This window comes from Thalia democratica, chromosome 9 (assembly GCF_965202585.1).
Source record: "Thalia democratica chromosome 9, ktThaDemo2.hap1.1, whole genome shotgun sequence".
NCBI classification, from domain to species: domain Eukaryota; kingdom Metazoa; phylum Chordata; class Thaliacea; order Salpida; family Salpidae; genus Thalia; species Thalia democratica.
Window position 1 is genome coordinate 15,957,351 of NC_139173.1, and position 19,092 is coordinate 15,976,442.

At 25.7% G+C, this 19,092-nt stretch overlaps 1 protein-coding gene across 3 annotated transcripts in view; it reads left to right on the plus strand.

Moving 5' to 3' along the window:
- The window catches only part of LOC145844411 (SNF2 related chromatin remodeling annealing helicase 1-like), a 35,009-nt gene extending 22,056 nt beyond the window's left edge, over window positions 1-12,953 (plus strand). The window contains exons 7-14 of one of the 3 annotated variants that reach the window (XM_082951809.1): window positions 1,519-1,725; window positions 2,013-2,246; window positions 2,444-2,614; window positions 2,808-2,990; window positions 4,486-4,590; window positions 10,167-10,313; window positions 11,282-11,536; window positions 12,817-12,953. In XM_082951809.1, the coding sequence (XP_082807935.1) occupies window positions 1,519-1,725; window positions 2,013-2,246; window positions 2,444-2,614; window positions 2,808-2,990; window positions 4,486-4,590; window positions 10,167-10,313; window positions 11,282-11,536; window positions 12,817-12,825 (1,311 nt within the window). In that variant the 3' untranslated portion in view covers window positions 12,826-12,953. Of the gene's footprint in view, window positions 1-1,518; window positions 1,726-2,012; window positions 2,247-2,443; window positions 2,615-2,807; window positions 2,991-4,485; window positions 4,591-10,166; window positions 10,314-11,268; window positions 11,537-12,816 lie in introns of those variants that run through there. The other 2 variants (XM_082951810.1, XM_082951811.1) reach the window with 2 other exon arrangements.
- Window positions 12,954-19,092: the final 6,139 nt, after the last annotated feature.

A 19,092-nucleotide genomic window follows, 5' to 3' on the forward strand; every position in this document is an offset into this window, starting at 1 on the left:
TAAACCAAAAAGTGATTAAATAAGCAATAGTACAGCACTATTTATGAACAATTATTAAATTAAGACCCTTAATGGTAAGCTAAAACCACAAAATATTCTCTTATTACTGTTTTTAAAAACAGTTTTTTGATCTGAAAATTACCTCACGGGTCACAAATTTAGCTTTGATGTCCGCATTTATCCCGTAGGCCCACCTTGTAGATTGATATTACAAAATTTTATAAAGCGGTAATTCATACATAAAAATAATTTTGGTGAGCAGAAAAAAACCAAGTGATATACATAGTTGGATAGAACTGAATTTTTTGTTTCTAAAACTAGTTTTGTTTCTTTTTGTTTCAAGTGTTTTAGAAGTTATGCAAGTTTAAATGCAACGATTTTTTTGCTATTTTTCATTTCAAAAATTACTATAAGTTCTTCGAAATTGTGACTTGCAAAATCTATACAAAAATGTCTAAAAAAACTTGTTTTTAACTTATCTTTTTACCATAACATTAAGATTATTATAATGTCTGTCGAAGTGTTTTGTTTGGAAATTATTTGTTTTTGAAAACTCAAAATTATGGATTTTTTTTTAGTTTTTAATATTTTTTCAAAAAAAAAAAACCGTAAATATTGTACAAAAAATTACTTATAAAAAACCTTTAAAAAATGTCGGTCCCTAATTTCTAATATTTATGTCTTTTGTAACTTTTTTATAATGTGTTTTGTTAATGTTAAGGGGGAATTTTGAGTTATTTGATTCTCAGTATTCCCCAAGATTGCCTTAAAAAACTCTTAAGTTTAAAAAAATTAAGTTTGAAAACAAAATATCATAATCAAGTATATTTACTTTTCGAATAACTTAATTTATTGTTCAACGCTAACTATACCATATATGATTAAAATACTTGTAGTTTATATCATCTATATATTATATCATATATTAGGTTAAAAATGTATTTTAGATATTTTTGTGTACTTGTAGCAAGCTTTAGTTTTGACGTAAAATTAAAAATTATTTTGGATAATTTTAACAGAAGATTTACAAAAATTGGCTGAATTTAAACTTACACAACTTTTTAGATACTTGAAAAATACAGAAAAAAAACCACTTTTGAAAAATAGAAATTTAATTTCATTCAAAAGTGTATAGCCCTTAGTTTAATTTGTTTGTCACCAAAAAGTCAATTACCGCTTGCCAGCACACTGTAAGTAAATAACTCAATTTTATCATTTTACTTTTTGTCAAATATCTGTAAGGTTTTATGTATTTTATAAACCTTTTTTTTCTTTTTTTGGGTCCTAATATTATTTTTTATAGCTGTTATTCATAGGTATTTAAAATAGTTTTAGTATTTGTAATGGTTTGGTTTAATGATAACAAAATTACAAATTATTTTTGTTTAATTTTTACTTTAGTAGCTAATTATATTTTCAATACATACTACTCCTTGAAAATGCACAACGCTTATTTTTTGCTATAATAATACACAAATATTTGTTTTAAATATTGACAGTGAATGTAATTTAAATTAGGATGAATCACATTTCATAAAGAACATGAAAGCATCTCGAACAAAAGCAGCAATGCAAGTTTTGAAACCATGCGAACATTTGTTGCTACTGTCAGGAACTCCAGCTCTTTCTAAACCTATTGAACTATTTCCACAGCTTTCTATTCTCAGACCCGATCTGTTTTCCAAGTTTATAGAGTTTGGCCAACGTTATTGTGGTCCAAAAAAGGTTAATATTAGTGTTATAAAATAATTCTTAGTTTGATCTTAAAATAGATACGTATAAAAAAGTTTGAAACTATTTTTCTTACAGGATACTTTTAATTTATAGATAATATAATTTTTTCAACTAATACCTACGTATATTAAAATCTGCTATAAAGCAGTGAAGCTGTAGTAGTACTAAATAAACGTTTGGTATCTCGATGTCTCATTACTATTTAACTAATACTGTAATAAGAAAAAAAATAATAATTGTTGTTTCTTGAAAATTTTTGGTTTGAATTATTTTTTTAGACTCCATGGTGCACCGACTACTCTGGATCGTCAAACTCGAAGGAGCTTGGAATTTTGCTGCAACACGGAGGAGTCATGTTGAGGCGAACTAAAGAGTGCGTGTTGAGCGAACTTCCACCGAAAATTAGACGGACTGTTTTGGTCGATGTGGGGACTGTTGTCAAGCAGCTTAATAAGCAGCAGAAAGAAAACTTGCATGATATAAAAAACGAAATTAACAAGGCTGGACTAACGGTTTGCTAGTATTTTAGAAATACAGATAGTCAAGAACTCATTTGACATAGTTATTAAAAATATTTTGTACTAGTTCTTACTAATATGTTTTAAATTATAACGTTTATCTTTGTTTAATTTGAGGTTCAGATGACTAAAAGTATATTTTGCTTATCTCAAGTATCTTTAATCTCTTAAAAAACTTTTTTTGTTTCAAGGGAGTAGAAAAACATGGAAGATTGTTACAATTTTTTGCTGAAACTGCGCAAGTGAAATCTCATGCTGTCGTTGCTTATATAACTGACTTACTTGAAAACAACAAAAAGTTTGTAGTTTTCGCTCATCATCAGTCTATGATGAACAATATTGAAACACAACTTGTAAAAAAAGTTAGACATGATTTAAGTTGTTGCAAAATATTTAAGACTTAGATTTGTAAAACATGCAATAAACTTTTTTTAGTTTTACTCTTTATTGTTTTTTTATAGCTCGAGATCAATAGCTCAAAATGTGTCGGTGTCAAATATTGTGAATTTCGTAAGAAAAGTTATAGTATTTAAGTATTTACATTAAGTTTTATAGAGCGTTGGATACATTAGAATAGATGGCAAAACATCATCTGACAAAAGACAGCAAAACGTGGATGTTTTTCAGGAAAATGCAGATTGCAAAGTTGCCTTGTTAAGCATCACTGCAGCAAACATGGGAATAACATTAAACTCAGCTTGTCTTGTGGTTTTTGCTGAACTTTTTTGGAATCCTGGTGTAAGTTTTAGTATTTAACAAGGTTTTATAACTTTACTAACAACCTTTTTAAAGTAATTACAATCATAGTATATAGTTTATAAAAATAGAAAGAAATAAGGTCACATGCTTTGACATTCTTTCAACCTGAACTCCTCTGTATTTAGTCCTGATATAAATGAAATTCCTGAAATTTTATTTATGAATTTAATAACAATCGATATCGTTTAAAAGCATTTATGATTAATTCTCTGTATACTAAATGAAATTTCAAAAATGATAGATTGAACTCAATTTGAATAAAGTTTTGCTGTACATTTTGTTACCATAATCTTAGGTTTCTTTTTGACGGGTCAACCTACCCTTTTTTCAGAAACTTTAATTTTAGTTTAAGTTAAGTTTATTAGTGCAGTGTACAACTATTTTAAACTGCGAACAGAACTACTGAATTTATTTTTTTATTACTATATTTTCAAGTATATACTTATTTCAAGGAAAAAAAAACTTAATATGGTGATAAAGTACAATAAAATTATAAGTGATCTAACATGGAACTTACTTAAAACCATTTTCCTGCAAAATAAAGATTAGTGCAAATGTTATGTTCTGTGAATTGTTGCAACTAAAACACCTACGCTACGTTACATTAGGTACATTTTAGACTCAATTATTTTTTAACCTTACTATAAAACCAAATAATTTAAATTTGATTTATTTTTACAATGTATCTAAAGTAGGATTACCCAAACAGCGATTAAAACGTTCACTTATTAAGTTAAACACCTAAAATCATCCTACATATATAACGTCTTTTTATATATGACTATTTTAAATGTATTGAAGTCTTGTAGGTAGAGTATTTTAAATAAAATTTTTAGTAGTACCAATCTACTTAATTACTGAGTTTTAGTATTTAAGTAAACGTAAAATATTTTTACATTTAGAAAAAATAGTTGTTCCATATAAACTAACTACCAGGAGTTTTCTTCTTTTTGTTTTAGTATATTTATGAGTCATTACAACTTAACTAGTTCGTTTAATCCAAACAACTATATCTACAAAACTTACTAATCTTTTTACAAAAGCGTATAAAGAAAACCTATAACTAAAGGTATGGTTTAATTTCACAAATAAAAACGTCATTTTTATAGAATAGTTACTTTTACTAGTTCTTTTTTTAATTATAGAAAATATGGGCTTTTCTTTAAATGAAAATAGACACTCAAATTTTTTCTACTAGCGTTTGAAAGTTTTGTAAATTTTAGCCCAAATTTTTTAAATTTATTAAGGTAAACATTCTGATTACACTAATGCAAAACAATTGCCCATCGATCAACTATAATCACCCAAAAGAGGACGATGTTGTCACTTTGGAAACCCTGATCTAAAGGCTGGGATAAAATAATACGTTTCTAATTATTACTTAGTTTGTTCGAGTTATTTACTTGCTACTTTATAAAGTTAGTTAAAACTATACAAGTTTAATATATTCATGAACTATAAAAAAAATTCTCAGATTTTAATTCAAGCTGAAGACAGGTGTTACAGAATAGGACAAAAAAGTGTTGTAAATGTTCATTATTTAATTGCAAAAGGAACAAGCGATGACCATGTATGGCAAGTTAGTTATCCTAAATCTATGTTCAGTGTGTTCATCACTAAAGTTTAAATATCATTCGAAGTTTTATTTATGTTATAACAAGATTAGCCTATACAAAGTACCTACTGTGTTTTAAAGACCTGAAGTTGTTTAAATATATTTTATAGAAAACGTTTGATTAACTGGAGCATAAAAACTGTGCTTGAGTTGAGCTCCTTAGCGGTGTAAGAAAATTTAATCCTGCGGGCAAAATTTTAGATGATTATTTTAGTCGTCCAGAATTTGATTGTCGATTAGCACATTTAAGTTGTGCACTGTCTCATGGGTTTAAAACTTGATAACATAGTTGTAGTTATTGTTGTTGATAAATTAAAAACTATTAGGCCGTTTTGATTTTTGTATAAAGAAGACTGGTATTATGAAAAAAATAGTTAAATTTAAATATTCTATACAAAAAAGTTTAAATAACATATAATTGTAGCTTAAATAAGCAATAAAACTATTACGTTTTGTTTTTAAAACAAATTAAAGCACTAGAGCAGGGGTCGGCAAACTGCGGCCCGTGAAAGATAAATCTGCGGCCCGCGAGCATGTAAATGTGGCCCGCTGAGCAAAAATTTGTTATAATCTTCAGTAATTTGGTTTAATTTGATTAATTTCGTTTTATGTCCTTGTATAACATTTTAAAACAATTAAAAGACGTTTCTGCTTTAGATAAAAAAATGTTAAAAAGACAGATTAGTATTCGAAGAATGTTTTTTTTCTCAGTTTCATAATAACTTTCTTCTTACAACAGCAAGTAATCATCTGAAAAAAAAGTCTTAAAGAGTGCTTGTTTTTAGTTAGACATTTATATAATACCTACTTAGTAAATAAACTAAAAGCAAATATTTTCAGTTTTGTAAAAAAATAATGCACAACTATTATTTAAAATGTCATTTCTTTACAATTTAAGTATTTTGTTTAGTATGTATTTTAAACATAAATAGATGTTTATCACTATAAGTTAAATTTGAGTGTACACAAAACATTTAAAATAACATAATAATAAGAAAAAAAGTTTATTTTATTTTAGTTTTGACACATTTTCAGAAGTTTTCTGTGCACTTTAAATTATTTCCTAGGCACACCAATGTACATAGATGCTCATTTTTTGAACCATTATTTTATGTAATACTTAGTTAGATTAAGAACATTTTTCTATGACTATTGTTTATATATGTAATATCTTAGTCTGTACAGACACATTTAAAACAATATATATGACATAAGTTACAACAGTTTTTGTTAGGTATGCATTTTCATTTTTCAAACAATATATTTTGGAAAACTAAACATATTTATATACTTTGCATACTAATATACACAGGTGTTGTTTTTTGCCTATTTAATACAAACTAGATTTAGGGATGGTAAATTTATAAAGTTTGTATAGTCGTGGTGTACGACTCGATAACTGAAAGATTCCTTTGTACACCAGGTCCTTAGACCAAACTTTTTGAGCGCTTTTTTATCGTTCAATTAACAATATATATAATTAAACAAAATATTCAAACTTATGCAAATAAACAAGTAAACATTGCCACACACTCAGACTAAGTCAGGTTAGTTTGAAGACTTTTCAAATCTCATGCCAATTTAGGCTTTTTTTCTGTTTTTGGCTTGAATTGATTTTTTTATTCTAAAATATGAAAAATGATGAAAAAGTAATGAAATTTCGATTCGACATAAAAAATCTATCATGTAAATATTTTTTTTGTTATCACCATTTTTTATTAAAAAAATTTAAAGTAGCTTAACAGTATCATTTTAATCTTGCTATACCATTCAAGCCAATTTTTATCTGAGACTTAATTTTATACTAAAAATAGACCCAAAAACTTATACCTTCAAAAACCTGTAGGAAATCATAATATCTGGAAAACATTTCTTAAAAGCCGTTGGCATCCCTGGAACTGTTTACATTCTTTTTAAGGGTTAAAAATAGCACATATATTTTTATTAGACAACCTTCATGTTTATAAAATACAGGATTTTTTTTTTAAATAGGTAATAATGGAAACTTAAAGTATAATTACTAACTATTTTAATTTTCTTATCTTTCGCATCCCTTGTAGGTAATCAGATTTACATGGTTTCGCTATATAATCCTCTTTTATTGTATGTAAAACTTTATACAGAGATTATCATAGGAATTATTTAAATGCACAGTAATTACTTTTGCTACTTTAAAAGTTTCCTATAGAATTTTTTCTGATCAGTCTGTAGTTACTGAACATAACCATGTGCTTTGTTGAAACTGACTTAAGCAATATTTTTTTTCGTTTCTTGGAATAATTTTTAACTAACGTTTTTTAAGTTTACATTTACTCTTTTTAAATGCAATATTTTTATTGCAGATAAAGAATTGCTATAGTGCTCAATAAAAAATAAGTGTTTATACTTTATTAATGACTTAATAAGTTTTTATACTTCCGTTAAAAGTATTTAAGAAACTTAATTGTCTATTCAAACTGAATTATAGTATTATTTTTGCTATATAATTAATTCACTGTTAATAAACTTTGTTATTTCTTTATCTTGTGAACTTTATTTTAAAAAGGCTGTCAAACAAACAGGCTAGTCTAAAAAATTAAAAAAAAAATCAGACTAGGCCAGACCTATTTAAGACATTTTAAAAAACTCAGGTGTGTGAAACTTTTATTTCAAACACTTTTAATAAATCTTCGAATTCTCAGAATAGTTTTTATGACTGTAGTGTAGTTTATTAATTGTAATTTTTCTAGTTTACTTAAATATAATGTACTTTTTTGTAATGATTATATTTTAGTTAGGTATTTAAGCTTGACTAAGAGCAAGCTTTTAGCATTTTCAACTTTAAATAAACTTAGGCTGGTTTGATATAACTCAGACATTTTCGCTTTTAAAGTGGCAACCATGTAAAACACTAATAAATTACTAACAAGCTGTTTTATTTAAGTATATGAGTATTGATTACGTAAGAAAATGTTTTTAGTTTTTTTACGATACAACTAGGTATAATTTTATTTTGTTAACTATTTACTGGAATTTTTAAAGAGTGCAAACTGTTTAAAACGCAAAAACTGTTTTCAAAAGTTAATGTATTTTAAAAAATGAAAATGTGGTTCATAAAATTAAAAATGTATAAAGTGACCCATAAATGTTTTTCATGCTCGGTTTTTATAGAGAGTTAGGTTGTAAGTAAAATAACAAAAACATTAAGTTAACTTGATGAAGTGATTAAGATAGTAAAAAGTTTTTTTAAGACTTAAGTATATTAGTCAATGTGAATTTTATTCTAACAAACATTTATAATTAAATAGGAATTTTTTGTGTAGCTAAAAGTCATTAAAAATATTCGACTGAATAAAAGTAAAATTTTCTTCAGTGTGACTAAAACTAAAACAAAAAGATTATTTTTATGCCACTAAAACTATAAATTGCGGCCCGCGAAGATTTTGGAAACTTGAAATTTGGCCCGCGGGCACCAACCTCCTGCCGACCCTTGCACTAGAGTATAGGTAGATAGAGTATAAACATAAACATTTAGTCTTAACCTTAAATTTTAAACTATTTTTTTAAATTGTATAAATGAAAGAATACTCTCAGATCATACTTTTTTGTCTTGATTTCTTTTGTTTTCTATGAACACAATTTACAATATATTTGTTGTTAAAGTTTTGATACATAGTAATTTATGTTACAAATGTCATAATAACAAATTTAAGCAGTACTCTTTTTTTATTACACTAACACATTTTTTTGTTACTTCAACGGAGCTCTGTAAAAATAAATACTATAAGGAAAGAATAGAAGCTAAAGTAGGTATATATATATATATATAAAATAAGGTTAATGTTTAAACTTAAACACTTTCAACTGAGCCCACTTGAAGGGCTTTTAAATAATTTATTGAAATGGCGATTTTAAAAATTCTGGAACATATGTTTCATAAAGCTTTAATTTTTCATAAAGCTTTAATCATCAGCCAGTTAATTTAACTATGTTCAAATGTTCCAGAATTTTTAAAATCGCCATTTCAATAAATTATATATATATATATATATATATATGTGTTTATTAAAAATAAATACTATAGATTATTGTAGATTCATGGTTAATATTAGGTACAATATATAGTGTTAATTCCGACTGTTATAAACCTATATAATTTTTGTAATTACTAAGTCTAAATTCGATATAGTAAAATACAAAATAAAAAAAACAAATCATAATATCAAGCACTCACATGAAGGTCAAAAAATATTGATTTAAAAATATTTAACTGTTGTTAAATAAAAAAAAAAACATCCAATATTTACGTCACCATATTACGCTTTTATACATTAACATTAAAACAAGTCTTTTATCTTGAACTGCAAACTAGATAATTTATTCTTTATGTTTGGGAAAGAGTAATAAGACACTTTAATTTAAAAATACTTTACGATTATTAAAAAAAAATAAGTAATCTATTGCAAATAAATAGAAGTATAACAACAAACATTAATTACTGAATTAATAAATTAATTAATAGTTTAAGGTAGTTAAAGCTACAGAAACTTGAGATAATAAATGATTATAAAATGTTATAATGGTTATATCTGAATTATAACATAAGTAAAGTTAAGTACAACTTAAGATTTTAAAAACAAAGCACAAAAACTAAATTTGTTTTTAAGCATTCAAAGCCCTGACCAATAATTAAGTTACAGCGCCGTACATAAAAGCACCAAATCTTAAACTGCATATACATTACATATTAAGTAAGGTAATTAATAACTTAATTGGTTTAAAAAAGAGCAGTCGGGTATTAAAATAGTAAATATCTTATACAGACATTTTGAATATATAGTAAAATACAATAAATAAATCACAATTTGTGTTTGATATAAATGTAAAAATGTATTATGTTTTTAAAATAATCGTAAAAAAATTGAATTAAAGTGCTTACTACATTTTTCCAAACATAAAGAATAAATTATCTAGTTTGCACTGCAAGATAAATGACATATTTTAATGTTAATGTATAAAGGCGTAATATTGTGACCTAACTGTTGGATGTTTTTTGAATATTTAACAACGGTTAAATATCTTAAATCAGTATTTCTTGACATCCATGTGAGTGTGATTTATATTATGATGTGTTTATCTAATTTAGACTTGTTAGTTACAAAGATTGTATAGTTTCAAAACTATTTTATTTAACATTATCTATTGTACTTAACATTAATCATGAATCTACAATAATCTATAGTATTTATTCTTAATAAACACATATATATATATGTATACCTACTTTAGCGTCTATTCTTTCCTTATTGTATCTTTTTTTCAAAGCTCCGTTGAAGTGTGTTAACAAAAACATGTGTACTGAAAGTACAGAAAAAAACAGAAAGAGTACTGTTTGAGTTTGCTCTAATTATATATTCCAGTTAACTTGTTTCGCTAGGATCTTTATTAGCAAACGCTTAAATTTATATTTTGAATAGTTATTTAAAGTTTCGTCTGTTTACTTTTATTTCTAGGGTACTTTAGTATGCTTTATGTTGTTGCTGACAATAATGATTTTTCAGTTGGTCAAAAGAAAATTAAACATGCTTGAAAAGGCTGGTTTGGCTGATAACGACTTCAATAAAACAGAGCATGATGAGGATGCCTCGTATAAAGGCGCAATGGACTTAAGCAATACTCAGCAGAAAAGCATTCTTAATTTTTTCAAAGTATGTTAATCAAACTAGTATTCGTTAACATGTTTAGTTGAAAATTTTCAATTTATTTGAATTTTAAATACTATATAGCCTTTGAAATTTATCCTTAAATTATGTTTTGATTCAAAAGGCAATTTAAAATTTTTAGCCATTAATTTAATTTGTTATTTGTAAGCTTCTTACTTAAGCTATTTAAGTTGAAATAATATCAAGGAAATAGTACATCAAAAAAAGATCCAAAGAACTTAGTTGTCATGTTTTTTCTGTATTTTTCAACAGTTTTTATAAATTTTATACAAGCCTGTTATTGTTCATTTAAGACTGATTGCATATCAATTTTGCGTAATAATTTTTAAAGAAGTATTTAAAGTTATTTGCATTTGATAAAAAATATATAATTTTACTGAGTATTTATATTAGTAAAGTTATACCTTTATAAAAGTTATCGTTTTTACTAAGTTTTGAAAACGTTAGTTACAAAAATAATTGACAAGCTTTTTTAGATATTTTGATTCTTATGGACTATGCTTTTCTAAATCTTAGGATAAAATGTTCTATAATATAAATATTATATTTGATTTTAATACATATTGGTTTTATAAAAAAGATCATTTTTACACGCTATAAATGTATCATCTTAATTAATATGGTTACTTTGTATGTACATACTTACAAGTAAATTATTTTATAATCTAATTGCATAATAAAACTTACAAACTGATTAATTGTAATATCAGTTTGGTATTATAGTGAGTATATTATTTCTACTTCTTATATAAGATGTAATTGTAATTAGTCTAAAAAACAAGTTTTTTAAATTGTTTTGATTTCCTACAAAGTTTAAATTACAAAATTTTTTTTTTAATTTACTTGCTAATTTAAAGTTTGACTACCATTTGTTTAATCGTTAAACTTTGTAAGACTCTATTTCAAAACTTACGTAGTAGTTGCAATATTTTTGTAACAGTTAAAAAATTTAGCGTGATGACACCAAAAATAACAAAAATGACAAAAAGTCGCATGAAAGCAATTTGAATACAAAGCTTTCCTTTTCCAATGAAAAAATAAAATCTGAAACCTATTTTGACGACTCTGATGACGATTTTCGCGTGAAATCAAACAACAATGAACAGAAGTCCAGTGCCCAATCCGACAGTTGGTTGGATGATGATTATTTTGATGAAGATTTGCTTGTTCAAGTTGCAGATGACGCTGAACAGGATCAAATACATGCCGTATGTTTGGTCAATGAATAAGTTAAAAAGTTACTGATATTTGTAAAGCTTGCTATTAAATACAGTATACCTGTTTGTTTTTAAAAAAATAAGTGTGATACAAAATAAAGTAGTTATATGTATATATAATTAGGCTAAATAAACAAGTAATAGATTTTATGTAATATTTTTTTTATAAGAAAACTTTACTGTTTTTTTCTAGATTTACTTTCTACTTTAAACTTAAATTTTTTTAAGGTTATATTTTTCATAACTTGTATATTATAAAGAGTTTTTTAATTTTTTGAAACATGAACTTTGAAAATACATTATAAAATAATTAAATAAAATAAAACATTTACTAATCTTAGTCTATAAAACATTTATAATTTATTTCATTATTATTATTTTTTAAAATTTTATATCAGTAAACCATTGAGTCTGTTTCCAAACTTTAGTAGTTAGATTTCTAAGGTTTAGAATCCAAAAACATCCTTCAACATAATTATTCAGTGACAAAAACTGCGATATGGTCATAAAATTAATTTTTAATATATTATTCAAAATATTAAATTTAAGTATTTTTTCAAGGAATTGTTTTACAGTGTTTAATTTATTATAAATGCATGTACAATTTGAACATAGTAATTTGTATTCTATAAATCATGTTTCATAAGTTTACAATATAGATCTTTTAAATGGTATTAAGTATTTTTATATTTAATCTCAATTGTAGATTTAGATACTTGTCATAATTTTCTGTAAAATATCTCCAAAGTCTTAGTTTTTTTTTTGATACAAAAATTCATTCAAAGAGCTTCTGAGCCTAAGTGGGGTTGTTTCAAAAAAAGATATTAAAAAGTATCAAAAAATTAACTTCAAATAATTTTAAATTAATTAATTTAAAAGCTAGGTTTATGATAAATAAAGTACAAAATCAGTTTTGTAATGAAATTATAAAATTAATTGTTTATGTAATACTTTAAAGATAGTTTAGGTTGGTAGAAGGGTTGAAAAGGTTCTAATATTTTGTATAATTCTAAAAGATATCAAGCTAAATAATTATCTTAAACAATTGAACAATATTTTAGTTTTTTATTAATATAATCTAAACTATACTAGTGTAGCTTAAAGCTAAAGTACTAAATACTAATTTAAATGATACTAAAATACTAATCTAGTAAAAGATCTTAAATTGCTGACCCAATCAACTAAAGCTACGAGTTAAACATAAAAATTAGGTTATGTTCATAAATTTCAAATAAATAGTAATTTATTATCAATTTAAATTAATTTTTCAGAAAACGTGAAACTGGTAGACAAAACTGAAATCAAGATATAGTCAATTTTGCAACATTTCTTTTAAATCATACTAGGTTGTGTTAATTTTTTATAATGTGTTTTTTATGTGTTCGTTGACAATAAATTTGTTTAAGAATTTGTTGTATTCTAGTTTTGTTTTAAGTTTTAAATGGTTGAATTTTTGGTTTAACTTTTTATGATAACTTAGACAAAATATCTAGTTTAAAAATATTTTTTATAATTGGATTTTACGATCATATAAATACATGTAGCTAAGTAAAGCTTTCAGTTCGCATTAAATTTAAAAAAGTTCTTATGATTCTCTGCTATTACAGTTTTGTCTAATAACACATTTCACTGCTAAGAGACTGTTAAGCTCAGGACTACTTTTAAGAGTATGTCTAAGTATTTTCAGCCCTTTGCGCACGCGTCGCGTGCTTAGCAACTAGCTTCCTCAGACTAGAGGGTGAATTATGTTTCTTAGCATTAGAACTTATAGTATACCTAAAGTTAAATATCTTATTAGTGATAAAACTAAATAGTACATATTTAAACTTAAACTAGAGGTCTTAAGGTATAATTTCATATATACTCTTAATTTAAGCTGTATAGTAACTATTTAGCTTAGTATTATAAGTAAATTTAATATTTAACTGGCTGTATAATCTAAATATAAACTGAAGTTGCTGTGATGTAACTTAATCTACACTAACCTTAGTATAGAATAAATCACGATACATAAGAACTAAAAATAAAATCTTTACTTATCTAAGTTGAACTGATAATACAAAAACATAGATATTCAACACTGAACATTTGTTTTCAGGGTTCGTGCACATCAGGCTAAATCAGTTTTTTTTTTTTAATGCAGAACATCAGTTTTTTTCAATTTTTTTGCTTGTAAGTTTTAGAATTTCAGTTTATGTCATTTCAAATGCTTAAAAACTTCTAAATTAAAAAAAAAAGAGTAGTTTTTATTTTGCATGAGTATTATTATTAAGCTGTGAAATTATTTCTAAATACATATTTAGTTATTAAAGGCAAAATCAGTCAGTATTTGTAAAAACAAATGCTTAAAATCTTTTTTTGAATTTTTAAAAGAGTTTTAAGAATCTTTATTATTTTGTTTGAGTAGATTATATACGTCATGATTATGAAAATTCATTAAAAAAAATACATTTTAAACATTACAGTTTAATTTGTTAGCTGTTTGTTTGAATTTGTTTACATTAGCTATGTTTTTTAGAGCTTAGTTAATTTAACTGTTTTAGTTTCTAGTTTAGAAGCTTTATACCAAATACTTTTTAGTTTGAAACTCTTCGCAGTTTATTCTTATAGTTTACTGTTTGATTATTTAAAGTTATTAGAGATATTCACAAGACTAAAACTTAGCTATAAAGTATAGTTTTCTATCCATATATTCATAGTAGAATTATATTTTACAAATTATTGAGTTGTAAAGAGTTTTTATTTAACTTTATAAAAAATATTTTTGTTCATTATAACACTTTAATTCTAATTATAAAAATAAAGCTTGTTTTGAATTTTAGTTTTTTGTTTAAGAAGTTATATAAAATATCATGATAAGACTGAGCTGTTTTTTAGTTTTAGTAGTTATTTTTAAAATTAATGATTTTTTAATGCTAAGATAAAGTTTTTGAGAAATGTGTTTATTAGATTTTGTTTTTATTCACAGACTTATTTAAAGTTCTGTTTTAATAACTTTCTGACCAGTAAAGTAACTTATAATTGATGAATTCAAGGATTATTTGACTTAAACCTTGTATATGCGTGATGATAACGTTAAAAATATTCAAGTTGCTGGGTAAGCGATGGGTAAGTGTTGAAAAATAACTTAAAGTTTTTTTTCTTTAAAAGTAGTTATGGTAAATATTTTTAATTTGTTAATTTATTAATTAAGATCTCCCGATACCCAAATTGACTTTAGAAGGTAAAATTACTTTAAACTCCTTACTTTAAAAAAATATTATGCTAAATTTAAAAAAATTCACGCACGAACCTGGTTTTATAACTTTTGAAATCAAGCGATACGAAAAAAAAGTTTACACACACGTGCAAGTCAGAGCTCGACGGTTTACTTGCACGGCACTTTTAACTAGATATATTAGCTTTTGTTTCTTAATGATTCTTACTGAAGTCAGAGTAAAGCTCCTTAAGCGTATATAACGTCTAATAGTTTTAGTCTACGATAGAAAGTTCTACTTGAGAAACAATTACTAAAACTAGACAATGAAAACTAAAAAGCGCATAAAAATACACTTGTTTTCGTTTCTCCGCGGTTCATACTGATGTCAGTTGACTTCTATATAAATTCAATTCATGCTCGATAAACAGTTGTAAACGAACAACTAAACCAAAATAGCATATAAAAATACACTGGCTTGCGTTTCATAGCGTTTCTTGCCGAAGTCACTAGACTACAATGGAAGTGCAATGCTTGAGAAAAAATTAAATAATAATGAAATAAATAACTAATTAAACAAACACACGATTCTAACAAGTGAGAATCTTAAAATCTTTGCTATAACAGAAATGCGCTTGTTTAAATGTAGCGTAACTCCCTTTGAATGTTACTAAAACTTATAATCAGTCAGAAAATGAACCTGCAAGTGCAACGTGCATTCGCTCAGCGATCTTAAAATAATGTGCTGTAAGTCTCTTTTAGGAATGAACTACAACTTTCAATACGCGCTCAGCTTGAAGTAGTGTTACTTTACAGTAAACAATTCTTCTTTTTTCTGAATCTATCGGCGAATAAGCATCTAAAAATTACATTTTCATTCTTATACTCACTAGCACACTTACGACTGTCGAGTCGGTTTTATTCAAGATAATTTCGACTAGGTGTTGACCAATCGCAGAAAAGTTATTTTTTCTTAAGTATTTTTAAGATAGACATTAATTTAACTTTTGGAAGTTTCTACACATGCTGATCAGTACGTAATCTGCGGATGCTGGCACCACGAGAGCTGGTTTGGTCTAATGGTTTTTTTTAAACTAGATTATACTCCACACCAGGGACGTCTCGTTATGCTATATTTTTTCCAATTATAGAGTTTTAAGCCAAAAACACGCTGCTTTAAATGGGTAACTGCTTCAGCTGTACAACCCCAAACTACGTCAAAGTAACTTTATTTTAAAGCTGAGGAATCGAGGTTTTAAATTATAAAAAAATATATATTACTCTGCAAAATAAGAAAGTTATGTTATTATGAAGTTGTACAATAAATACAGCCAAATGTGTACACAAAAGTCTTTAATTTCCCTGATAAATTATATATATTTTTTAATTTTCTTATTTTATGTTCAAAATGTTCGAAAATTAGATCTGTGTCAGCTGTATCTTAAATGTTTACAAGTTTTCAATACAAAAATTTTGAAAAGTTGAATTCTGGAGCTGCATGAACTTACAGCACCATGTGAATTAATTCAAGATCGTTGTTAAAAATTTATAACAATGCGAGAAAAGTAAGACAAATTGAACTCGAGGAGGGAATACTTGAGCAGGGGCAACTCGAGCAGGAACAACTCGAGCTGGTGCAATTCGAGCAGGAAAAGCTCGAGCAGGGATAACTCGAGCAGGAGCAACTCTATTATTTCATAGATTTTGATTTATTTGTTAATTTTTTATATTAAAGCTAATTTTCATTTAAGTTGACATTTTATTTGAGTTAAAAGTAAGTTGCTTCAGATTGATATTTATTGAAAAAATACTTTAATAATTATAGACTATTTTGCAACTTTTAGTTTTATTGGTTTGCAAACAAGGAACTTTTATATAATTTTTGCTTTATTTGCTAATTATGTGTATTGAAAGCTAAGTCTGACTAAACTTTACCTTTTAGCGTTTTGTAAGTTTTGAAATCGTCTATATATTTTTTTTAAATTACAAAAAAAAAAAAAAAATCTTAGATATTAATACCTAAAGGAAGTTTAAAAACTTTTATAATAAGTCTGAATAAACTTTATGTTTTATTTTGTTTTATATACAAAAAGTTTTAGCTACTTTAAATAAGTAATTTTTTCATTTAATTTTAGTAACCTCGTTTTTTCAAGTTACTTGCATGTTTTTTTTTGTTTTTTATTACTAGTTAGACAAGTAGTTAAATAAATTTTTAATTGTGGAAATACAGAGACCTACATTGACATAAACAAAAATAAAAGTAGCTATAGTTGTTAAGAAAGGGAGATGATATACAAAGGTATGAGATATGTGTTTTTTAAATATTTGGTTTTTATTATTTTGTTTATTACTTAATTAAACAAATTTTTTTTGAATTTTTTATTTTTTTTTTATATTACCTTTATGATTTTTATCAAAATGTTCCAAACTAAGGGAAACAATGTAAATCTGCTGCACCCCCTAACAAACAGACCACGCGACGCCACTGCAGTCCACACTGATTAGTATATGACTATGTCTTGTACGTTCTTAAAGCGCTGATGAAATACTTATAATAAGTGTTTTATGAGTAATGTGCTAACCACTAATACTAAGTTACTAAGTAAAAAAATACTATACAGAAAAAGTCAAAAAAGAAAAAAAAAATTAAAGCAGCCTTAAGGAGAATTTATCAAATAAAACTAAAGATATTTAGCTTGAGATATAGTTCTGATAAAAATCACTAATTAATTAGCTTTAAAATGTTATAAGAAAATATTTCTTTGTTTAGATTTAAAAAACCCGCCTAGTTTAATTAAAAATGCTTACATTAATGTGCTTCGTTGATATATACTTTGATCCAATCTTCTCACTAAACTAACAACTTGTTTTCAATAGTTAAATTGCTGACTTTACAAAATTTTTATTGAAATTTTCGTTTAACATAAAAGTTTAAGAAGATCAGAGACAACTTTTTTTGTGTGTTAAACTTATCAATTTCAAAGTGGAACGTTTGAGATCTTGAGTAGAATCTGCAAAGACGTTTCTCCAACCAAAACAATACAATTTATAAACTCAGTTCTCACTGTTGAAGTGATTACGTGGATAAAACGTTTGAAGGTTTTACTTAAGGACTGATCCTTAAAAATACTACGTCATTTTGATAGCTAAAGTTTTATTTTTTCACTTATTTTCCCAATTGTTTTCCTATTTAATTTACGCCAAATAAATTCTAATGCTTATCGAATGTGTTGTTTAAAGTGTTTTTTACTTTAATTTAAATAAATTAATACATTTGAGTGAAATTTATCAAAATTAATTTAAAGCTATTTAAAAAATTTTAGCCATAAAATTAAAAAGAAGAACAAGCTCGCAAATAAAAGTATAAGAGCAAGTAACATTTAATAAATCCGAGTAATATCTAAAGTGTAGATAAGACCAACATACATACAATTTGTTTTCCAAATTGAAAAGTCAGTCATAATTTGTATTTAACTATAAAAGTAAACACAGTCTACTGAGATATTGAAGTTATTATTTTTACAGAATTTAAAAAACAGATAAGTCTTGGCTAAATAAAATGTTTATACGGAAAGTAACTGACACACAATAGATTCTGAATGAAATCAGCACCTACAAGAAAATTCAGCTGTATTTTTCGATTTAAATTTTTCTAATTGTACAAAATATACTTCAAGGGTCGGCAAACTGCAGCCTGAGATGTATTTTTCAGCTAAAAACATATTTATTTGAAATAAAAAGTAGATTATCTTGGTAAAAGCTTAAAATTAAAGGCTCTTAAATTAATATTTATTAGTGGTTATTTTATCACATTAATGCTTTAAAAAAGTATTATTTATTGATCTGAATTTTTTCATTGAGCTGCGCCATGCAGGAGAACTTTTGCTATACAGGGCGGCCCGCAAGTCACCTTTTCTAAGATAATTGGCCCGCTGCTTATAAAAGGCTACCGACCCATAAAGTAGATTTTGTATTAGTTATCAATTTTTACAATAAAAAAATATACTGTTTACCAGCAAAATTGTTTCCATACATCATGACGTACTATTATTACAAATTAAATATTTATTTTTTTAGACATAGTCATATACTAATCAGTGTGGACGTGGAGTATCATATAGTCTAAAAAAAACCCTTTAGACCAAACCAGCTTTCGTGGTGCCAACGTCCGCAGGTAGTACCACTTACGTACTGATCATGTGTAGAATTTCCGAAAAGTGAAATTAATGTCTAGCTTAAAAATACTTAAGAAAATTAACTTTTCTGCGATTAGTTAACACCTAGTCGAAACTATCTCGAATAAAACCGACTCGACAATCATAAGTGTGCTAGTGAGTATAGAAAAGAGAAT